This window comes from Coenobita brevimanus, chromosome 105 (assembly GCF_032717465.1).
Source record: "Coenobita brevimanus isolate Jiangsu-jjx chromosome 105, ASM3271746v2, whole genome shotgun sequence".
Lineage (NCBI taxonomy): Eukaryota > Metazoa > Arthropoda > Malacostraca > Decapoda > Coenobitidae > Coenobita > Coenobita brevimanus.
In genome coordinates this window covers 24,378,829-24,402,843 of record NC_137058.1, presented here as the reverse complement: position 1 = coordinate 24,402,843, position 24,015 = coordinate 24,378,829, and the positions used below count along the sequence as shown (strand labels likewise).

The following is a 24,015-nucleotide window of genomic DNA, read 5'->3' as shown; positions in this document are numbered from 1 at the left end:
GATAAGCGCAGCGTGTGAGGCGGTTTGTGGAGTGAGGAGGAGATGCAAGGGTGTGCAAGGGACAGCATGGTGGAATGATGAGGTGAAACGAGCTGTGGAAGAAAAGAAGAAGGCATATGGTGAATGGTTGGTGAGTACAGGTAGGGGAGAAGATGAAAGAGAGAAGAGAGAGGTATATGTGAGCAGGAGAAGGGAGGTTAAGAGACTGGTGAAGGAGAGTAAGAAGAAAGTGGATGAAGAGTTTGGGAGGAATCTAAGTGTGAAATGGAGGGAGAGTAAGAAATTGTTTTGGAAGGAGGTAAAGAAAGTAAGGCAGTGTGAAAGGGGAAATAGTAGGGGAGTGAAAGATAGGAATAATAGATTGTTGGTGGAGAAGAGAGAGAAATTGAGGAGATGGAAGGAGCACTTTGAGGATTTGTTGAATGTAGAGAGTGAGAGCAGTGTGAGTATAAGTGGTTGGGGAATGGCTGGGAGAAGAAGAGATGAGAGGATGGAGGAAGAGATCAGTAGGTAGGAAGTAGTGGAAGCGATGAAGAAGATTAAGCTGGGAAAGGCCCCAGGAATTGATGGAGTGTGTGGTGAAATGCTTAGGTATGGGGGTGAGATTGTTGTGAAGTGGATATGGAAGTTGTGTAGATTGGCTTGGGAAGAGGGAAGGGTTCCAGAGGACTGGAAATCAGGTATAATTGTTCCTCTGTACAAAGGAAAAGGGGAGAGAAAAGTATGTGGTAACCATAGGGGTATTTGCCTTCTTAGTGTGACTGGTAAAATATATGGTAGAATACTCATTGATAGGGTTAGGCATATAACAGAGGACCTAGTTGGAGAAGAACAAGGGGGATTTAGGAAGGGAAAAGGGTGTGTAGATCAGATATTTGTTCTAAGATGTTTAGTGGAGAAGTATCTAGAGAAGGGAAGGAAAGTGTATGCTGCCTTCATGGACTTGGAGAAAGCTTATGACAGAATAGATAGGCAAGGTATGTGGAAGGTATTAAGAATATATGGAGTGGAGGGGAAATTGTTGAATGCTGTGAAGAGTATGTACGAGGGAGCTAGGGCTACGGTGCGAGTGGATGGTGAGCTGAGTGAGTTTTTTTATCTCAATGTGGGACTGAAACAGGGGTGTGTAATGTCACCATGGCTGTTTAATATATATATGGATGGGGTTGTAAAGGAGGTACAAGGTAGGGCAGTGGATGTGGGGGTGGCCCTAATGAATGAGGGTGAGATTTGGAAGCTTCCTGTGTTGCTGTTTGCTGATGATACAGTATTGTTGAGCGAAGATGAATGGGAGTTGCAAGGTTTGGTGAATGAATTTGGGACAGTGTGTAGGAGGAGGAAGCTGAAAGTTAATGTAAACAAAAGTAAAGTTATGGTGTTTGAGAGGAATGAAGTCACAGAGTGTGCAGTGAGGTTGGATGGTGAGGATATGGAGAATGTGAGTGCATTCAAGTACTTGGGCAGTGTGATGAGTAAGGATGGAACTTTGGGGGATGAAGTACGTGAAAGGGTACAGCAGGGAAGAAAGGTTGTTGGTACACTGAAAGCAGTGATGAGAAATAGGGAGGTGAGTATGGAAGTTAAGAAGTCACTGCATGATGGTATTGTGATCCCTACCCTGACGTATGGAAGCGAGGCGTGGACATTGCAAGAGGGGAACAAGTCAAGAGTGAGAGCAGTGGAAATGAGTTACTTGAGAGGAGCATGTGGAGTGACGTGGAGGGACAGGTTGACGAATGAAGAAGTGAAGGAACGTTGTGGGGTAGATGTGGATGTGGTTGAAAAGATTAGGAGAAATACACTGAGGTGGTTTGGACATGTGGAGAGAATGGAGAATGAAAGACTGACTAAGAGGGTGTATGTAGGTGAGGTGGAGGGAGGGAGAGGGAGGGGTAGACCGAGGATGAGGTGGAGGGATGGAGTTGAGAGGTATATGAGGGAGGGGGGGTGAGTTGGGGGGAGGGGAGTCAAATGGTGGGTGACAGAATGACTTGGAGGCGTTTTGTCTGCGGCCACCCTTTGCGGGATTAGGGCGTCGGGCTATAGATAGACAGATAGATAGATAGTTGTTTCCACATCAATATCTATCATCTTAGCCAAAAAAATAAAAAATAAAGGTCGAAAAATGGCCGGCACTGGGGTGACCCATAGGGCTACAAATAGCCGGCACACGGCAGGTTAAGAATGTTTAATGGTGTCAGTATCAACACTCTCAGTCTCCTATGACCACTCTGATAAACAATGTAATGTGGCATTACCTGGTGCTCAATAGCAGGATTGGTCTAACCACGAAAGGGTTAATGGTACCAGTCTTAACATTCAGGTTTGTCCAATCCATAATATACGGTATATCTTGGCTTTGACCCCTGGTGATTCAACCACATACTTAGCTCTAACAGCATGTATTCTGTCCTCTGCCATTTGGCTGCCCCTTCCCCCAACTCATGCCCCTGTCTCTCATGTATCTTCACTCTATCCCTCCATTTCACCCTTGGTTTCTTCCTCCACCTCTACCTCATTCATATACTCTTCTGGTCAGTCTCTCATTCTCCATCCTCTGCACATGGTCAAACCATGTTAAAGTATTTCTCATAATATTTCCAATCACATCCACATCAACAACACAGTGCTCCTTCACTTCCTTATATGTCTGTCTGTCTCTCCATGTAACCATGTGCAACTGAAACTACAATAAAAACTCAGTACTTACCATACTGTGGGTGTCTTGGTGGAGGATGTCGCGGTCTGGGTACCCCCTGGGGTGGGGCTGGGGCGGGGGTGTAGCCAGGGGGTGCACCAGGGGGTACAGGGGGTGGGGGGAAGTCCAACACAGCACTGATACCCTCTAACACCACAGGATCAGAGCCATGGTCAAACGAACACATGTCCCCTCTCATGCAATATCCCTTCTCTGCAATGGCATAAAATACAAAAGATCAACTCTCTCAGTCTCATACGGCTCCTGTAACTTACTCACTGCACTGACACCTGATAACACCACACTTACAGCCTCTCATGCAGAAACTCTTCACTGCAATGACATCAAGTATAGAAGATTAACACTCTCCTGCTCCTATTACACCTTTAACTCACTCACAGCACTGACATCCTCTACAACCACATGGTCAGAGTCAAGGTTGATGGATCACATGTCCTTTTGCATGTAATATCTCTTTTCAGCTACTGTTCTGATTGTGAGCCTGGCAAACTGCAGGCTGAAGCTGCCTTCTCTCGCAGTCCATCCTCCTTGCAGAGGAGAGGGAAGGAGTTGAAGGATGTTTACATAACCAGGCAACAAAGTAGCCCAGTTATATCAGTGAAATAACAATTGTAAAAATATATACAGTATTATGAAAACTTCATCCAGTTAAATATCTCTCGGCATGGCTGTGCCACCCCAGTCATCTTGTTTGCATAATATTAGTGTTATCATTCAGACCAACCAGTTATTACTCATCAAAGCAACACAGGCACAAAACATGAGTGTCCATAATGCCTGCACCTCTGTTTCTTGGTGGTGGGTGGCACAGGGAAGTCCTGACACTGTTCACTGACCACCACCATTAAATGTCACTAGTACATCCCAACCATGCCTCAGACTTAAGTCCTAACTTACCATCATAGTCCCTGCACCGCTGTTTCTTAGTAGTGGGTGGCAGTGGGAAGTCTTGGCGCTGTTTACTGACGACCATGCTGGGAATCAGGCTGCCATCTCCCCGGCTCTCCAGCTTCGAATCAGGACCCGGAGATGACCCGTGGGGACTCTCTCGCTTCTCATCTGGGCAAAAGATTATCATTAAATATATGTTGCATCTTCAAAAAATGCATTCCTCAACTATAGTTCTTTCATCTTAACCTGGCCTAGACTTTCATCCTTTTGCAGCCCATTTCATGTTGTTGGATGCCAGGAAAAGACAATGCTGCAGTTGTACATCCATCGCACTTCTTTGTAATTAGCATAAAATTCTACTTTTTATCTATTTACACCACTCAGCATTCAAAATGGAGAGATGACAAATTCATGTAAAGTAAGAGTAAAATGGGGATAATACATTCCTTCAGTCAATCAATCATGCTAGCAAACTTGGTTTTCTTCGTATATCTCTCCATAAAGCATTATATATTATACAGGGTGTCCCAGGACTTGCTGTACTAATCTCAGGATGTAATTGTAGGACTAAGCTTGAGTGAAAATGCTAGATCAGCATGGGTTTCATTCTCAACTGTTATGAAGCTACAAATACTGATGACCTTATGGGCAAAAATTATCTTTATAAACTGTCCATAAGGCTTTAGAAATTGTAGCTCAGTAACAGATAGCAGTAGATGGATGGCTACCATGGACCCTGGGAGGTACTACCATGAGCATGAAATGTGACTACAGGCTTGGTAACTAACCATACAATCCTCGCCCTTAGGAAGGAAACATTCAGCCACAAGTACAGTCACTTGATGATCATTCTTCTGAGTGACTCGACACAGAGCCAAAGTCCAAGCTGGGACTCTTACATTTACAAATCTTATTATACATTTAAAATTTAATTTTTTCCAGCAACCTCCAGCTACTGTTGGGAAGTAATTGTCCAATTCTGGCACTTGGTCCACGGAAAACATCAGCTGTATCACGGCCAACCTCAGTATGGGGATTCCTTAAGAGGAAACATGGCATCACTTTCAGATTAGATTGGATTAGAACAGATGGGAACGAGCCATGTTGATAGAGAATTTCTTATTCAAAATCCCCTGCAAAATCACCTCATGAAGTTAGTGAATCAAGTCACACGATACCATCTATATGTAACCTACGTGTGGATTCCAACCCCTACACAAACATACTTGCCTTCTGGACATGATTTACCTACAGTATTTGACTCTTATCTTCCTGCAGTCCACTGGGTTCTGTCCAGATAAACCTGGGATTGCAACTACTACTGCTACTACTTACCTCTGGGACTTGACTTTGCCTTCCTGGGTGGTGGTGTAGGTGAGCGAGGCAAGGGTGACCGTCCACGCGTTGAGGGCCGGACCCTTGGACTGATAGATCGAGACCTGTTCCTGGAGCGGGACTTACGCTCGCGTGAACGTGACCGGCGCGGACTGCGTGTTCGGGACCGCGTGCGGGACCGTCTATACCTGTGGGAGAGGGTCCAGAAAATGTTAAAATACATTCAGTGAGACATTTACCTAAGCTACAGTAACCATCCCTCACCCAGTCCTTTATTGACCCATCAGTAGTGCTGAACTGGCTGGCCTACCTGTCTTGATAATTATGGCAAGAGTGACCAGCCAGTAGCCAGTTAGCTACATTACTAAGTAATTAACACCAACAAACCTTCAGATTTAAATAAGCTACCTTTGCTTGGAAACTTTTAACCCACAACACCACCAGGCATCCATTTATTGGTAAAAAAAATATATCATCCATTGTCATATATAGTTTCCTAGTTAAAAGGAAATCACTTGTCATGACATCATGGGTTATAACTGAAAGGGTGGTGGGGATGCTCAATATGTAAAAATAAGTATTATAAATGCAAATTAAAAATACTATTAAATCCGGTTTCTTCAGAACCTGCTATAAAAAGTCAAAACTATATAGAGCAGTTATATGCAAGTTGAGTTCCCCTATTAAAAATAATACAAAAGTATCCCCTAACTACCAACCTTTTGGACACAGGTGATCTCCTCCTGCGGTCATCATATTTACTGCTACGGTTACTCCTGCCCCTTGATCGTGATCTCCGTGACCGGTCTCGACCCCTTGAACCTGACCGGGACCTTGATCTCGACCGGCCCCGTGATGGTGATCTTCTCCGCCCTCTGCGGTCATCTCTGTCACGCTCCTGAGGCAAGGCAGAACATTATCAGCAACCAAAAGTTTACTTGTTATTGTTTTGGTTCATTTATATAGGCTCCAATATGCTTGCATGCATTGGCCTTGGTCATCTAATGGCAGCTTTCCATACTCTACCAGTAACAGCCTCTCTGTTCAGTCCCACATCCCCTAAGTCAAACTCCATGACCTCATCCTTTTTGGTCTGCCTTTCACAACTTTACTCTTAATGTTCACACCTCCCACCTTCCACACCCAGCTGTCATCCTCCATCCTCTTCAACCAACAATATATGTCACCATATTCACTCTTTCCCTGATCATACTTCCCAGGAATCTATCCATTACCTTCACTGTCTGTCTATAAGTTTTATCCCTCTATACAATAATTTCCTTTTTTCCAGGGTATCACTATTTCCCTTACAAATTTACAATTACACTCCTCAACCAGTCATCTGGGACAACAATCCATGACTAATCTAAACCTATATAAATCTGACCTTGGTCACCTCTCTATAGGCTATCTAAAGAAAACTGACCTTGGCTGCTTCTCTACTCTCGCTGAAAACTGACCAAGGTCACTCTTCTATAACTCTGTTAAACTGATCCAGGCCATTTCTCAATACCTATAGAAAACTGACCCAGGTCACACTTATATACCTATAGAAAAACTGACCTGGGTCACATTTCATATACCCACAGAAAGTGATGGCGTATGATGCTTACGGTGCTGTCACACTAGGATTAATATCAGTGAGCTTCATATTTATGAAGCAGGCTAATATCCCCTGTGCTTGTGCACCACAGACCAAGCAAAGCCAGAACATAAACCCATGCATTTTTACTGTAACTTGACCTCAAACTGGTATATCTCCATACTGGATATCATACTGTTGCAAAAGATATGGCAATAGAACAGGATGCTAGTCATGAGGAAGTGTTTTGTAAAGCATGTAGAGCCATAGTATTGTCTCATTGTCTCACTGAGCTCTTTATTTTCCCTGCAGGAGGACAAAAATCTGGGCCAAGTTAAGGTAAAAAGCTTACTACTAATTCTATTACTAACAACTCCATTTCCTGGGTCTTGCAACATCCCCAACTCACACTCTCAGACTTCCTTGAACGCTGGGATGATGTGACCTCTTCTTTGCGTACAATAACAGACAGCGGAGGTGGTGGAGGCGGGGCGGATTCTGGTGGAGGTGGGGGTGGAGGTACAGTGATGGCAGAGGCTAGTGGAGGTGGAAGGGGCGGGGTGGGATGGACAGTGGATGGGGCAGGGGTGCTAGGGGCCGCAGAGGAAGGTGACGGCGCTTGGTTGGTGCTGACTGCTGTAGGGGAAATGACAGGTATTAAGCAGGGACACCTTCATGCAGAGACACCAATATAAACAAAACGTCCCTCCATTATCTCCCTATCCTTAAAAATGGAGATGGTGGAATGCTTAAAAGAAGCAACTACAACCTGCACTCCACCAGGTTCATGTTTCACATCAACCCACAGCCACAACTATTACTGCTACTACTAAGTATACAAGGAGAGGGTAAGTATATCAGATTATCTTTTGGTGTATTACCATCATTTTCTGCATAATATCTTGAGAGGCCAAGCCTTTGTGTAGTATGATATTACTGTACCTGTGTTGGGAGGTGTGGTAGAGTCTGGAGAATGGCCAGAGGAGGCCTTACTAGGAGTCGGAGGCAGGGGAGGGGCTGTTGGAGGGTCAGAGGCCTCCACCGCATTATTGTTGTTGTTGTTGGTATTGGGGGTGGTGATGGTGGTGGTGGCTGAGCTGGAGGAAGAGGACGAGGACGAGGAAGACGAAGGGGTCGTCCTCTTGGGCATATAAGATCTGGCTGTGGCAACTTGCAAGAATTTGTCAACGAAGGACTTGGTATCTGTAAAAATACAAAGCAATAATAATTCTGAAAATATACATACTGGTATAAATATATCGGTATATATCTAGGACAAAGGACATTGCAATTGGAACGTGGAATGTAAGAGGAGCAAATGATGAGGCGAAAGAGAGAGAGATTGTCCAGGTGCTTGAGGATGCGAAAGTGGATGTATGTGGAATAACTGAAACAAAATGGAGAGGAGAAAGTGCGAGAGAATGGGAGTATGGATGGGGTATATGTGCAGGAGTAGGTGAGAATGAGAGGGCAAAGGAAGGAGTTTGTATAGTTGTGAGTAAAAGATGGAAGAAGAGCATAAGACAGTATGGATCAGTTGGATCAAGGATTGTGTGGGTAAAGTTGAAAGTTGGAATACAAATGTGGGTGATTGTGTGTGTGTATGCGCCAACGCAAGATCGTGCTAGAAGAGTGAGAGAAGAGTTCTGGACAAATGTAGAAGTGTGCATGGAAAAGTTTGGAAGGAATGATAGAGTGTTTTTGATTGGTGATATGAATGGTAAAGTTGGGAGTGTGAAGGTGGATGGAATAGTTGGTGAGTGGGGTGTGCCTGCTGAGATAGATGAGAATGGGAGTGCGTTAGTGGACATTTGTGCTGGGAGGGGGTTGGTGATTGCCAATACCCTCTTCAGGGATAAAATGATCCACAGGTATACATGGCGAGTGATGAGAAGGGTGGGTGGTGAATTGAGTGAAAGGAAGGCAATGATTGATTATGTGTGTGTGGATGAAAGGATGCGAAGATGTATATTGGATGCAAGAGTTTATAGAGGTTGGGGGAGTGGACTTTCTGACCACTACTTGGTGGTGGCCAGAGTTAAAGTTCCAGTAAGATGGAGGAATAGAAGAAGGGAAAGACGAGAGGAAGGAGTAGTTGCAAGGAGAGTGGAAAGGTTACAAGAGGATGAGAAAAAGGCAGAGTATAAGAGAGAAGTGGAGGAAAGATTGGGCAAATATGAGTTGGAGCAGATGGGGGACGTGGAAGGTGTGTGTAGAATATTTACAGAATAAATATGTGCAGCATGTGATGTGGTGTGTGGAAGGAAGAGAAGAAGGAGGGGGGTGCAAGGAACAGCGTGGTGGACTGAAGAGGTGAAACAGGCTGTGGCACAAAAGAAGAAAGCATACAATGAATGGATGAGAAATAGGGGCGTGGAAGAAGTTGAGAGGCGGAAGAGAGAGTTATATGTAGAAAGAAAGAGAGAGGTGAAAAGATTAGTAAGAGAGAGTAAGAAGAGAGTGGATGAGGAATTTGGAAGGAATTTGAGTGTAAAGTGGAGGGACTGTAAGAAAATGTTCTGGAAAGAGGTGAAAAGAGTAAGACAGGGTGGAAGTGGAGTTAGCAGGGGAGTGAAAGATAAAAATGGTAGATTACTAGTGGAGAAGGGAGAAAAAGTGAGCAGATGGAGAGAACACTTTAAGGAATTGTTGAACGTAGAGGATGGAAGTAATGCGAGTATAAGTGGCTGGGGAATGGCTGGGAGAAGGAGGGAGGTGAGAAGACAGGAAGAAATCAGTAGGATAGAAGTTGTGGAAGCAATGAAGAAAGTTAAATCAGGGAAAGCCCCAGGGATTGATGGAGTGTGTGGTGAAATGCTGAAGCATGGGGGAGAGATAGTAGAATGGATGTGGAAGATGTGCAGATTGGCCTGGGAGGAAGGTAGAGTCCCGGAGGATTGGAAGTCAGGTATAATTATTCCCTTGTACAAAGGAAAAGGGGAAAAAGAAGTGTGTGGTAATCATAGGGGCATTTGTCTTCTTAGTATAATAGGAAAAGTATATGGTAGGATACTTATTGACAGAGGTAGAGAAAGAACAGAGAAATTAGTTGGAGAAGAACAGGGAGGCTTTAGAAAGGGAAGAGGTTGTGTAGATCAGATATTCATTCTCAGATCTTTAGTGGAAAAGTTTCTAGAGAAGGGAAAGAAGTTGTATGCGGCTTTCATGGATTTGGAGAAAGCATATGACAGGGTGGATAGACTAGGATTGTGGAAAGTGTTAAGAATATATGGAATAGATGGGAAGTTGTTGAATGCTGTGAAGAGTATGTACGATGGTGCGAAGGCTGCAGTGCGTGTGGATGGTGAACTAAGTGAATTTTTCTCTTTGAAAGTTGGGTTGAAACAGGGATGTGTCATGTCTCCATGGTTGTTCAATCTGTACATGGATGGGGTAATAAAAGAGGTACAAGGTAGGGTAGTCGATGTTGGAGTGGCCCTGGTGAGAGAGGATAGTGTTTGGAAACTCCCTGTACTGTTGTTTGCAGATGATACCGTGTTGTTGAGTGAAGACGAAGGGGAGCTGCAAGGCTTGGTGGATGAGTTTAAGAGAGTGTGTAAGAAACGGAATCTAAAGGTGAATGTAGGGAAGAGTAAAGTGATGGTCTTTGAGAGAGGTGAAGTCAGTGAATGTACAGCGAGGCTGGATGGTGAGGAATTGGAAAATGTGAGTACGTTTAAGTACTTGGGTAGTGTGATGAGTAAGGATGGAGGTTTGGAGGGTGAAGTGCTTGAAAGGGTACAGGAGGGAAGAAAGGTTGCTGGTTCTTTGAAAGCAGTGATAAGAAACAGGGAAGTGAGCATGGAAGTGAAAAAGTTACTACATGACAGTATTGTGATACCAACTCTAACGTACGGAAGTGAAGCTTGGACGTTGTTGGAAGGACACAAGTCAAGAGTGAGAGCCGTGGAAATGAGTTATTTAAGAGGAGCCTGTGGAGTCACATGGAGAGACAGGCTGACGAATGAGGATATAAAGGAGCGTTGTGGTGTTGATGTGGATGTGATAGGAAGCGTTATGAGGAACACACTGAGGTGGTTTGGCCATGTGGAGAGGATGGAGGGTGAAAGACTGACGAAGAGAGTGTATGTGAGTGAGGTGGAGGGGGAAAGAGGGAGGGGGAGGCCGAGGATGAGATGGAGAGATGGGGTGGAGAGGTATATGAGAGAGGGGGGTGTGAGTTGGGAGCAGGGGAGTGAAATGGCGGGGGACAGGGCGACTTGGAGGCGATTTGTTTGTGGCCACCCCAAACGGGATTGAGGCGTCTGGCAATAGATAGAGATAGATAGATATCTAGGCTATACATGTAACATATATACTGTGTGTGTGCATATATATATATATATATATATATATATATATATATATATATATATATATACCAGTATATAAATATAAATATTATATATATACCTATATACCGGTGTGTATATATATATATATATACTGTACATCCATCCATCCAATCCTACGTTGCCCCATGAGAAGCGTAGAAGCCCGGGGCTAAGCAGCTGGTCCTGATATTTAAGATGAGAGTGAATATATATATACTATATACTGTATATCTTTATATATTGCAATGACAAATAAAATTCTGCATCATCACCATCATCTGGATACTGTATTTAGTTCTTCCCGATGATAAGGTAAGCAAAGAGCAAGCTTTCCATCATACTTTAATACAAGATTTTGGTGAGCATCAAATACATATATACATACATACATACATATATATACAGATGCAATAGATTCACCATGGGGGAAGCGTAGTCTTAATATGAAGATAAACACCAACGTTATCAGGAACATCTTTAATAAATTGGTGACGTTTCGACAACTCGTTTGTCATTTTCAAACCTATAAAAAATACAATAAAATCAAAGTAAACACCATGTCTATGATAAAAATACGAAAACTTAAGTAAAAAACCAAAGTAAAACACCATGTCTAATAAAATACAAGTGAAGAATTATTATGATAAGATGAGGAAATGAATTATACATAGCTAACGTTGGTGGGAGGCTACTAAGTACAAGGAAAATTTAAACAGAAATACATGTAATAAGACAATACATAAGTCAAACCTTAAAAACAGAGAAGGGGGGTGGAGCAGTCGTGTGTGCCCAGTGTGGGCTGTAGGTGGTGAGTGAGGAGTGATTCAGCCAGGAGGCGTGTTACCTCGTCACGACAAGCGTGGACAACGGAAAAATCAGATTCGCTTATGGGATGGCCTAAGGCTTCACAGCAATTTCGAATGGCAGAGAAAGGTGGCTTAGCCATAGGTAGACCGGTTCTATATGACCGTCCCCGATGTTCTGCAATTCTTACTCGTAATTGCCTCTTTGTCTGTCCAATATAAGACGCATTACAGCGACTACAGTTATAATTATAGACAACAGAGGACTGCAGAGCGTCAGGGATTCGGTCTTTATGTTTGAACCATTGTCCAATAGTGTTGCTGGGTTTGAAAATTGTTCTAAGACATACTTGAGGGTAAAATTCCCTAACTAAACTCGATAATTTTACCCTCAAGTATGTCTTAGAACAATTTTCAAACCCAGCAACACCATTGGACAATGGTTCAAACATAAAGACCGAATCCCTGACGCTCTGCAGTCCTCTGTTGTCTATAATTATAACTGTAGTTGCTGTAATGCGTCTTATATTGGACAGACAAAGAGGCAATTACGAGTAAGAATTGCAGAACATCGGGGACGGTCATATAGAACCGGTCTACCTATGGCTAAGCCACCTTTCTCTGCCATCCGAAATTGCTGTGAAGCCTTAGGCCATCCCATAAGCGAATCTGATTTTTCTGTTGTCCACGCTTGTCGTGATGAGGTAACACGCCTCCTGGCTGAATCACTCCTCACTCACCACCTACAGCCCACACTGGGCACACACGACTGCTCCACGCCCCTTCTCTGTTTTTAAGGTTTGACTTATGTATTGTCTTATTACATGTATTTCTGTTTAAATTTTCCTTGTACTTAGTAGCCTCCCACCAATGTTAGCTATGTATAATTCATTTCCTCATCTTATCATAATAATTCTTCACTTGTATTTTATTAGACATGGTGTTTTACTTTGGTTTTTTACTTAAGTTTTCGTATTTTTATCATAGACATGGTGTTTACTTTGATTTTATTGTATTTTTTATAGGTTTGAAAATGACAAACGAGTTGTCGAAACGTCACCAATTTATTAAAGATGTTCCTGATATCGTTGGTGTTTATCTTCATACATATATATATATATATATATATATATATATATATATATATATATATATATATATAAATATGTATGCACACTAATGCCTTTTATTAGAATATCGACAGCATGTACACAAACAGGAGACATGTACTAAAATTGTATATTATAAACTAAAATCAAAGTTTGATTTTAGTTTATAATATACAATTTTAGTACATGTCTCCTGTTTGTGTACATGCTGTCGATATTCTAATAAAAGGCATTATTATATATATATATATATATATATATATATATATATATATATATATATATATATACTGTATATATATACTGTATATATATATATACTGTATATATATATTACAGTACCAGTATACATGTATAAAAATCAATTCAGGTTGGGGACTATTTAAGGCAAAAACAAAACAATCATCCTACAATTTTCATATCACATCTGGTAGCTAAGTGCTTTTATGTTACTAACAGGATGCATGTACTGTACTGGATATGTTGGTACCCCAGTGTCATATGCATTAAGCTCATGCCTGCACAAAGTACCCCTATGGGTATACCACGACCCCGGCCTATGGCCATATAATACCTGTACCATGGCTAGCTACTAAATAGGTGACTGCCTATGACAGAAGAATACTGTAATTTATCCGCAGAAATCTGTTTTAAGATATTAATAAGGGCTGCAGGGTAAACTGTGCACTGCCAGTCTGGTATAAAGTGCCCAATACCATATAAGATCGGGAAAATGGTATATGGAACTCTGTGCAATCACAAACTTTCTACATATGAAATTGTTATGAATAACAAAAATGTCCAAGGTGGCCCACTGCTTAGCTTCCATTCCACTGGGCAATTTTTCCTGTGCTGCAGGGATGGCCAAGTCAGCATTATCAGTCTATTTTGCATCATTTATTCACTTTCTACTCTCACTACCGAACGCGCACACAAACCAGCAGCTTGAGTTGTCCCCACAGCACACAAGACACTATCCAGTAAGCTTGAAGAAGAATGCTGTTTATGGGCCAGTCTCTATAAAAACATAAATTAAACAACATTGGTGGGTAACTAACTTGACTGTAGGAACACATCCAGCTGTTCAATCATGCTGGCTTTGAGCTCAGAGATGGGTCGATCTTTCCTCACCAAAGCAAGGCAATATTTGGCGAGTGCCTCCGGGTCTGCATCGCACCTGTAATATCAACAATAATCCCTTAATCATCTCCCCATCATCATCATCTTTGGCTTTATGTCTGTTTCCCACATAGCATTAATTATCTCCCCATCATTACTACACAACCTGGTCCCTTGTCTTCCTTGTTCTCACACACAACCTGGCCCTGTATCTTCCTTGGTCCCACACACACAACTTGGCCCCTTGTCTTCCTTGGTCTCACATCTTCTATACACGAACACAATAAGAGCTAATCCCACTTTACCCCTTCTGAGGTGTAGGGGCCAGAGGCTAGGTTCCCACAGTCCACAATATTCAAGGGCAGATCCAGGAATATTTGTGTACCAGTATTGCCCACATTACTTTACACAGTGATATGGTAAGGGTTTGGCATCCCCTTTCTCCTGGTCAACTATGTACCGTAACATTTGTCAACCAAGGATGGTTTGCATGACATTTGTTGGGGAGAAACAAAGATGATAGCCAGCAAAAGATGCAGTCCATGTATGTACTGTATAATAATCCTGAGTGTAGTAAAGCAGGGGTGTTACCCAGGCAGCAAGGGCAACATCCCTGGATCCACCCATGACATTTAAGGATGAATGGGTGCTGGAGTGGGATGCCTTCACACATGGCACCAATATGACTATGGCCTCCACTGCCCAGCTGTACAAACATCCTTCAACTTCCTCCCTATCCCCTGAATGTACAATGGTGGACTGTGGGAAAGTGGCAACTTCAGCCTGCAGTCCACTAGGTATGCATCCAGACTGGCCTGATGCCACAAGAATCACCTCACATCACTTACAGTAAAATGAGAGAGGGTGACACTGAGGATGAGCTGGAGCGTTGGGGTGGAAAAGTATACGAGTAAGGGTGTGTGAGCTGGAAAGATGGCAGCCTGATAGCAGAAGACCGTGTGACATTAAGATTAACCACTTGAATGCAGGTCACTTCCTTGTGGCTCCATCTATCTACAGGTAGATGCCATACTTCCATAAGGGGTGGCCATTTACCTTTGAGTTAGTTGTTTAACAGGAAGGGGCACTAACCCTCTACCAACCCACTTGACACATAGGAAACACGTATGGGTTACGGCAGTTATATGGTTTTCACCCAGCGTCGTACAAGGTTTTTTGGCTTACAGGAATGACAGGTTTGTCACTCAATGTAAAGTCACCTGACAGGAAAGATGGGAGAAATAGGAAGAAAAGAGAGCAGACAGAAAAAACTGATAAAGACGAAGGAAGAAGTGGGCAGCACTAAATCAAATGAGTGGATGATGGGATTCATTTTATAGTAAATGCAATAAATGATGTCAATAGGACCTGAAGACTCTCCCGCACTTTCTTTATTTGCTACGCATGTACAGAGAAGAATTTCCAGTAGATGCTGCTCAAGTTTAGCAATGAGCATACTGTCTCTCCCAGCTGGGTGTAATCCTGCAAAAAACATTTGTGGTCCATGTCTTACACAACTTAAAACCTCACAGAAATTAGTGAGTGCAGACCCTAGCCAGCAAGGAACAAAAACAGACCAACTAGACCGACAGCCAATAACTTACAAAGGAGCGAGGAAGCCGGTCAGCCATTGTTTGAGTAGGTCTGGGTTCTCGATTATCATGGTCCTCTTGCATTAATAACTTGAAGCTTATACCGATAATGAAAATTTGTCAGCCAACTCAAAACTGGCTTAAGTTTAGCAATAACACCTTTCTATGAGCATCTGATATATATACTGTACACAGGGATTCATTAACACTTTCAGGCAGAGTCTGGCGTTAGCAAGGGTACAATACTAGAGTTCATCACACCTTGACTGGGTTAATGGTGACAGCTCTCATGCTTGTAGGACTCCTGTCCGCCAAATAAAATCGTCTGACACTGAAATAACACGAGCTGTCCGGACCATGAGAAAGTTGATGCTACTAACACTCAGGCCCCAGTTACTTCCTCTCAAACGCATAAAATCGTCTGGTGTCAGCAAGAGCTGTATGCCAGAGCTATTCCGGCCATGAGAGGGTTAATATAAGTGATTCTGCGGCATCTATGACTCAGAGAAGCACACACGGTGTAAACATGGGCCAGGCTGTCATGTTCTCTCTCACTTTTCTCTATTTTCACCTTATTTATGGCGCCGTTTAGGCACTGGACTGGCAATATAATACTCTCATGCCACCAGTGACACAGTTTCCTCCTTAATTTTGAAGTGCCTGACGCTTAAAATTCAAATAATAAAGTTTTTGCGGGAGGGAAAGTAGCTGACGACAACAGATGATTTAGTCACGTGACTCAAACAAATGAGACCCGTCAAGCGAGTCACGTTTATTACAAAATAATTGGAAACTTCCTATAAACGTTTATACGAGTTGTACGAGAATATAATCTAGAACGTGCACTTGCTCTATGGATGCTAATGTAACCAAAAAAACAAACTTCCTATGAAAAAAAAAAAAAAAAAATCGGTATCCAGTAATTTTCCTTTATTCAGTATGGTTAATACAGGTACAGACCATTTATTCTTGCATATGATTTCTCAGAATAAGTGCTTGTTTTAGGAATACTATGGCATGAAAGATGTAGCTAAAAGGCTTTCAGCACGTTACGTAAAACCGTACTGTACCTGTAGTCTACCAGATAAAATATTGGTACATAGGGTCAATTCTTTTGACTCCTGTGTTTATATGACTTCCCAGAACATGCATGTCACTTCTGTCATTCTGTTTTCTACCATCACGCTGTCTTCTCTCCAGCACACATCTTCCTCATTCATATACCTCTCCATCCCATCTCATCCTTCGTCTCCTCCTTTCTTCCCCCCTTAAACTTCACTCGCTTACACTCCACCTCCCACCATCTTATCCCTGGACACCCCCCTCCTATTCTCCCATCAACACACCATTTCATCCTCGGTTTCTCACTTCTCATTCCTCACATACATCTCTGACATACAGTTTCATTTCTGCTCCCCTTTCCCTTCCCCCCACCACCTCACTCACTCCATCTTTCACTACCTCATCCTCAGTCTCCCCCTTCCCCTTCCCTCCCCTCACCATCTCACTCATACATTCCATCTCTCACCATCTCATCCCTATTCTCCCCCATCCCCTCCCCCCATCATCTCACATTCACTCCATTTTTCACAGTCTCATCCTCCATCTCCCATTTTCCCTTCCTCCACTACCTCACTCACATACACTCCATCTGCCACCACCTCATCCTCAGTCTCCCTCTCTCCCCTCTGCCCATCCCATTCACATCATACATTCATCTCTTATCATTGCATGCCTGGTCTCTTCATTCCCATCCCTTTTCCACCACCACCTCACTCTCATATATTCCGTCTCTCATTTTCCACTCTCTTCACATGGCATGTGCTCTAGCAATATTACTCTGGCATGAAACACGTATAATTAAATATAACTGACTGTACTGTACCTGAAAGTCATGGTGTGTTATTTTATTAAGGAAACTGAATGCAACTTGTTTGGAGTTTTTCATAACTAAGCTCTTTTTATTTTAACTTGGCTTAAAACTGCCACCTCTACACCTTGAATGCTGAGCTATTGGCCTAACAATAACAACACAAAAATATGAAGCTAGTCATGACATGTCCTATGGAAAAGATGCAGGGCCATAGCAGTCTTTCTCTACCACTGAGTCACATGAAACCAGTAAAAGTACAAAAATCTGGGCAGGTTATGGTGAAGAGGAGCATAACATATGGATTACAGAAGATTTGATTTTAGGAAACAGTAATTCCTATAAAACAGTGGGTAGGGGGCATCCCACAGTATAGGTAACTTAGCATGTAGGGGGTATTTAGTTTTCTTAAGCCTTTGATCAAGTCTGACTCCCTAGAATATGGCACTCTTAACCCCTTGAATATGATAATATTTATGAGTTTATTCTTCCTATCTCCAGATGATTTTATTCAGCTCTAAAGAGACTTCAGATTGGAGTGGTCAGATACAACCTTCATTAACCCCTTAACAGTAAGAAATGTCCCCTACAGTACAGTAAATACAGGTTGGCTGAGTGTAGCAAGAGTTGTTGCTGTTGCTACTGAGTAAACCCAATTTGTCTGGCCAGGATAATCCATCAACCACAGGCAAACAACCACCCCTCCAGAGTCATCCCATGCAATGAACCAATATTTCCTTGTGGATGACAGCGCCTCACCACAACTAGGCACAGCGAAGTGTGTGGAGCTTTGGTTCCTGGATAGATGCCTCACTTGCACCCCTCCACCCAGTTAAAAAGAGCACCATAATAGGCTCTACATAACTCCATTACTGTTTTTGGTTATATGGTTACCAGTTACCACCCAGTGCTGTAAGTGATTTTCTGGGTTACACAAAACTATTAGGTTAGTCATGCAAAGTAGGCCACCTTAAAAATAAAAAAATAAAAAATAAAAAGTACCAAAAAATGACAAAATAGGAAAACAGAAGGGCAGACAGGAAAAGAATGATAAAGGGGCAAGAAGCAGGCAGCACTACAGTATATCATGTGAGTGGATGATGGCTGTCACCACCTACCATCTATAGCACGAGTAAATTTACTATACAAGAAGTCATCAGATTCAGGAACTTGCTGCCATGGCAAAACCCACTGGAATTATTTCAAACTATAAAATTGTTGAAAATTTAATAGAACAAAGAGATTCCTTGCTATTTAAAAAAATATAAAAAAAATAAAAAAATAAAAATAAAATCACATTTCTATTTTTTTTTAAGCATGGAAGATAGACCCAATGGCTAGAAGTCCACAAAACTGTTCCTACCAAGAAAAAAAAAAAAAATAACTGACCAAATTTCAAGATCCATTCATTTTGGTGATGTTGTTGTTGTTTTTGTGACCCCACGCTCATCTGAACATAAGTACATAAGAGAAGAAGATAACTGCAGCAGGCCTTTTCCAGTGACGTCACAGAAATCACATGATTTTGTTTACAACTCCATATTGGACGGCAAACTCCTCACAGTAATGGCTGTCCAGACAGGGCTGTCAGAGATGAAACTGTCAGATATATGCAGAAATCTGAATGAACGCCACCAAGATCTGTACAGGAACAAGATAAATTGTTTGGGGCTAAATCCTTACATCATATCTAGGAAGAAATTCACCAGTTTCAAGGATTGGGGACCAAAACCAGATCTCAGATATGGCGATCTCTATCACTATTTGGTAAACACTCCATCAAAGTTCACCGGGGCATCCTTCAAGGTTTCATATTGTACTGTATATATGCAATGTAGATAGTTGGAATTGACATATGGTACTTGTAAGTCAATTTGCTAATCAGCAAATCAGTGACGTGGGCCCAAGGGGGGAGGGATTGTATTACACTGACTTGGAATTGAGTAGTTGATGAATTGGTTTCCCAGTGATGTACCCTAGTTGCTGCCCCCTATTTAGAAAGTTGCAAGTATAGGCTAGATAAGCATATGACAGGTATGGGTTGCATACAAAATTTGTCATTCTTGTAGTCACACTCCTGTGAGAGCTGCCTGGCATGGGCCTGTATGGGCTATTGTAGGCAGGGTAAAGTAGTCACACACTTGTGGGAGCTGTCTAGCATGGGGCTATTGGTCTACTTCAGTTATCCTTTCTTCTTAATCTTAAAGTTAGGTCCTAAGTTAGGTCAAGTTAGGTTAAGTTGGTTGGGTTGGCTTGGTTTGGAATTAAAAAAGAAAAAAGTAATTTCCGACAGAAAGGAATGTCAGATTCAAATTAATCTCACTATAAAACTTTTAAAAATGAAATTATGCTTCAAGGTGAGTTGGGTGTAATTCTGGAAATTTACCAAGAAAATTTACTTGTTCTGGAAATTTCAGTAATTATAGACCTAGAAACATACACACAGCCTATATACTGATGTTTTAAGTAGTTTTACATAAAATTCATAATTGATAGTATAGGCCAAAACTGTCAAAACTACTCTTGAAGTTAACTTTTACATTACAACTGAAACATAACACTGACACAAATTTAAATTAAGGTTATTTATTTCATGCTGATGAATACCACAACATAAAACTAAAAGACTTTAACAACATAGTTTTTATGATTTTACATTATATATTAAGAAGAAAAATCTTAGCAGCTACATACCTGGTAAAAGAAAAACATAGGGCGCTGTTGATATAAGTACAATATTTATCCTCTTATTTGTAATTAAAGTATTTTTGTACTAAGTGACTTAATTTGAGCATGTATTAACAGTTCTGCTTTCTGTGGAGCAACATTCATTTCTAAATAAAATAGAAAATTATAAATAGTAGTACTAGTAATTCTGCTTCAATTTTAATTGCAACACTGTTTAGCACACAGGCTCACAGTGGTATATAAGTTTTATACTGAAGTCTTGAACAATATTCTGCACTGCACTATTATTAAAATCATCCACCATGACACAAATATCAGTTTCAAATTAATCACAGTGATAAACATTGAAAAAATAAAAATATAAGCTTTAACCTAACCAACCATAACCTAAGGTCCTTACCTAACCTAACCTAACTTTAAGTATGACCTAACGTGTAATTTAATGGGTTTTACTTACACATATAACATTCCTGATCATCACTGCTATGTCAGATTTGGTTTAGGTGAAACTCTGGAATAATATCAAAACAAAGCCTGTGACATGGACCTTCCCCCTCTTTTCCCATGCACACTCATGGCCATGTGGGTCTTGTGCTCTGACATTAACACAATTAGGATATCCCATGACACCTGCAACTGCTAAGAGTGGTAAATATGCCCGCATCTACTCACAAATCATCGGCTCATCTGATATGAATTACTTGCAATAGAGCCGGGAGTAGGCCGTAAGCTCCCAAATCTCCCTCTTCATGGCAGCTATCCACTTCTCTCGCCTTTCCTCACTGGCTAGAAACCGGTAAAGTTTACCCCACTTCCAGTTTTCTGCCTTGTCTTACAGCCGAAGGCACAACAGTGGAATACCATTGTGGATTCTGCAATTCTCTCTCTCTAGATTTCCAATAATTTGCCGTCCAATATAGTGCCGTAAACAAAAGTCACATGACTCATGACGTCACGTGGAAAAGATCTATTGGCCCATAACAGGCATAATGAAGTTGCCCTTTGTCTACAGTCCAGCATCCTCCATTCTAGGGACAGGGAGGGAGTTGAGGGACTTTTGTATAACCAGGCAGCTTCATTGCCTGATTATATTAGCGCAATTATGTGAAGGCATCCCTATTCAGCACCATAAATTTGCTAAAACTGGCAAATTAGCATTATAGGTAATATTGGAATTTTAACAGGCAACTTTTCTGCAATTAATGGTGAATTAAATACAAAATAATATTCAAAATGCTACTTAATAAGGACTTACTGCACACTATTAATCTGATAACAAATAACAAAACACTGTATAACAATTTCTTGGAATGTGTAAGTCTGTACATAAAATTACTTACAAATTAACTATACCCTTAGCACTAATATCTTCATTTCCAAATAATGGATAGGATACGTGGGTAACAGTAAAAATGAATATCTATATCCATCCATCCATCCATCCATCATCCACTCCTACACTGCCCCATGAGGAGCATAGGAGCCTGGGGCTAGGCAGTTGGTCCCGACATTTAAGATGAGAGTGACCAGCCTCACCCACCCCTGAGTGATAATACATGAGCAATCAACCCCAACCACCCCTTGGATATAAATCTTCACTGACTCAATCCGATTGGAGTGCAATAATTACCCACTAAACCACCAGGCACCAAAATTTGGTTATATGGTTACCACCCAGCAAAATAAATGGTTTTCTGGTGTACAGGAAACCATTTGGCTTGTCACTCAGCACAGAGTCACCCACAGGCAGAAGGAAGAGGAGAGAATGAAGGAAAGAAAGACAGAAGAGGGAGTGTAAAGCTACCCATAGGCAAAAGGACAAGGAAAGAAAGAAGGAGGGAGGAGAGGAAAGGGCAGACACCTGACAGCAGCACTACATCGAGTGAGTGGATGGTGAGTGCCCTCACCTATCACAAACTGTATCTACATATATTACAAAGTTAATGCATTCCAGGTACACTTCATATAATTTCAAAAAATCTGCAATGGCAGCAACTACCTGCTTGAGAGACCCATACTTCATTATATTATGTTCACTTTACCTATATTCTTTTACTTGAATTTGGCCTAAAATTGCCATCTTTCTATCTTGAATACTGAGCTGTTACAATAGATTAACACCTAAATATGATGCTAGTCAAGATGTGCCATGCAAAGGATGTTGAGCCATAGCATTATCTTTCTGCAGCTGAAGTATGTGAAATAAGTTGCAAAAAGATGAATATCTGGGCCATGTTAAGGTGAAAGAACTAAAACATAAAACTGCCACCTCTCCATCTTGAATTCTGATATATAACACGAGACTAACACTAGAATACGGTGCCAGTCAAGAAGAAGAGTTGTGGAAAGGATGCAGAGCAGCAGTTCAGTACTTTTTTTTTTTTTTTTTATATAATGCAAGGAAGAAGGAACCAAGTGCTAAAGCCTGCAAAACTGTTCCAAGAAAAAATAAAAACAAGATAATACAGGGCTAAATTCAAGATCTGGTAATTTTGAGATGCCTGGACACACTACATTTAAAAGCCTGGAGGTCACAGACAGTAGGAAATAGAGACAGAAGACAGTTCCAGAATTGACCTGCTGCATATATGAAGGACTGGGAATAATGGTTAACACCTGCATTAGAGAGATGGACAAAAAAGGGATGAGAGTTTATTGCTAGACAGTTGCTAAGTGCTTGCTGTAATGGTGGAGGGATGCAAGTGCACAGTTTAGAGGAGCAGTGATCACTGAAGTAGTGATAGAAAAAAAGAGATAAAGCTGCAACAGAGTGGCAACGGAACTGAGGTTGAAGGACCCCCGTAAAAGGAGGAGAGTTAATGAGGTGAAAAGTCTTTGACTCCACCTTGCTGAGTGTACTGTACTTGTATGTGAAGAGCCTCCCCACACATGAGAGTTGCACTCTACACAGGGGGAAATAAAACCCCTATATAATGTCAGCAACTGTGCAGGGTTAGGGAAGGCACAAAGTCAGCTTAAAACAGCAGACTGGATGCAGATTTCAAGAGAGGTAACATGATCTTTCCAAGATAAATCCCAAGAGAAGATGTTCAAAGATAATGCACAACTGAGGTGGGTATTGTTAAAAATTAAAGAATATTCCTGTGGTACATTTTGATGGGTTGAAAGATATATGAACTGAGTTTTTGATGCATTAAAAGCAAGATTATTTTTACCCCAATTAGAGATACAAGTCAAATCATACATTAAGTGTGCCATAGTCTCATCCCTTATTTGCTGAAGTCACTGCTGGGAAGGATGCTGTGAGAAGTGGATGGAAAGGTGAAGGGTGGAGCCATCAGTGTCTGAGTGGATTGGGTTAGGTGTACAGCTCAGAAGGCCATTGATGAATACGAAGGAAAAGAACTGGTGATAGGACAGAACCCTGAGAAACAACATTATTGATAGCCCTAGAAGAAGGGTGACTGTCTACAACAGCAACTATAGAACAATCAGAAAGGAAGCTACAGATGAAGGCACAGACAGGATGGAAATCGTAAGAAGGCAGTTTGAAAATTAAAGATTAATGCTAGACTCGATCGAAAGCCTTTGAGAAATCACATGCAATGGCAAAGCTTTCGCCAAAGTCCCGAAAGGAGGATGACCAGGAGACTGAAAGGCAGGTGAGAAGATTGCCAGTGAAGCGTCTCTGGCGGAAACCAGAGAGCAGAGACATCATAACATTCAATTTCAGGAACATGAGAGCAAGGATATAACTTGTAAAAAAGATGGAAATCTCTGCCTAGTTAAAGTGAAAAAATTATAAATTAACTTCTGCCATGGTCATCGCCTCATATGAAGCAATATGCAGGCCACCCCTGGCCATGCTGATCGCCTCATATGAGGTGATGGGTCTCGGCACCATAATTTCAAGCATGAGGAAGCATCAGTGGTTTCCATGGGAACAATGAGTCTCCCTTTACACCATCAGAGCTGTTGCCAAACCCTGCCATACTGCAGTTGCCAAATACTG

General features: G+C 41.7%; 1 protein-coding gene across 1 annotated transcript in view; it reads right to left on the bottom strand.

Moving 5' to 3' along the window:
- The window catches only part of swm (Zinc finger protein swm), a 31,356-nt gene extending 15,801 nt beyond the window's left edge, over window positions 1–15,555 (bottom strand). Inside the window, exons 1-8 of the mRNA XM_080285307.1 lie at window positions 15,497–15,555; window positions 13,832–13,950; window positions 7,470–7,730; window positions 6,937–7,145; window positions 5,665–5,843; window positions 4,946–5,133; window positions 3,617–3,778; window positions 2,711–2,911 (exon numbers count right to left, since the gene is read on the bottom strand). Of these exons, the coding sequence (XP_080141433.1) occupies window positions 2,711–2,911; window positions 3,617–3,778; window positions 4,946–5,133; window positions 5,665–5,843; window positions 6,937–7,145; window positions 7,470–7,730; window positions 13,832–13,950; window positions 15,497–15,555 (1,378 nt within the window). The remainder of the gene's footprint in view (window positions 1–2,710; window positions 2,912–3,616; window positions 3,779–4,945; window positions 5,134–5,664; window positions 5,844–6,936; window positions 7,146–7,469; window positions 7,731–13,831; window positions 13,951–15,496) is intronic.
- Window positions 15,556–24,015: the final 8,460 nt, after the last annotated feature.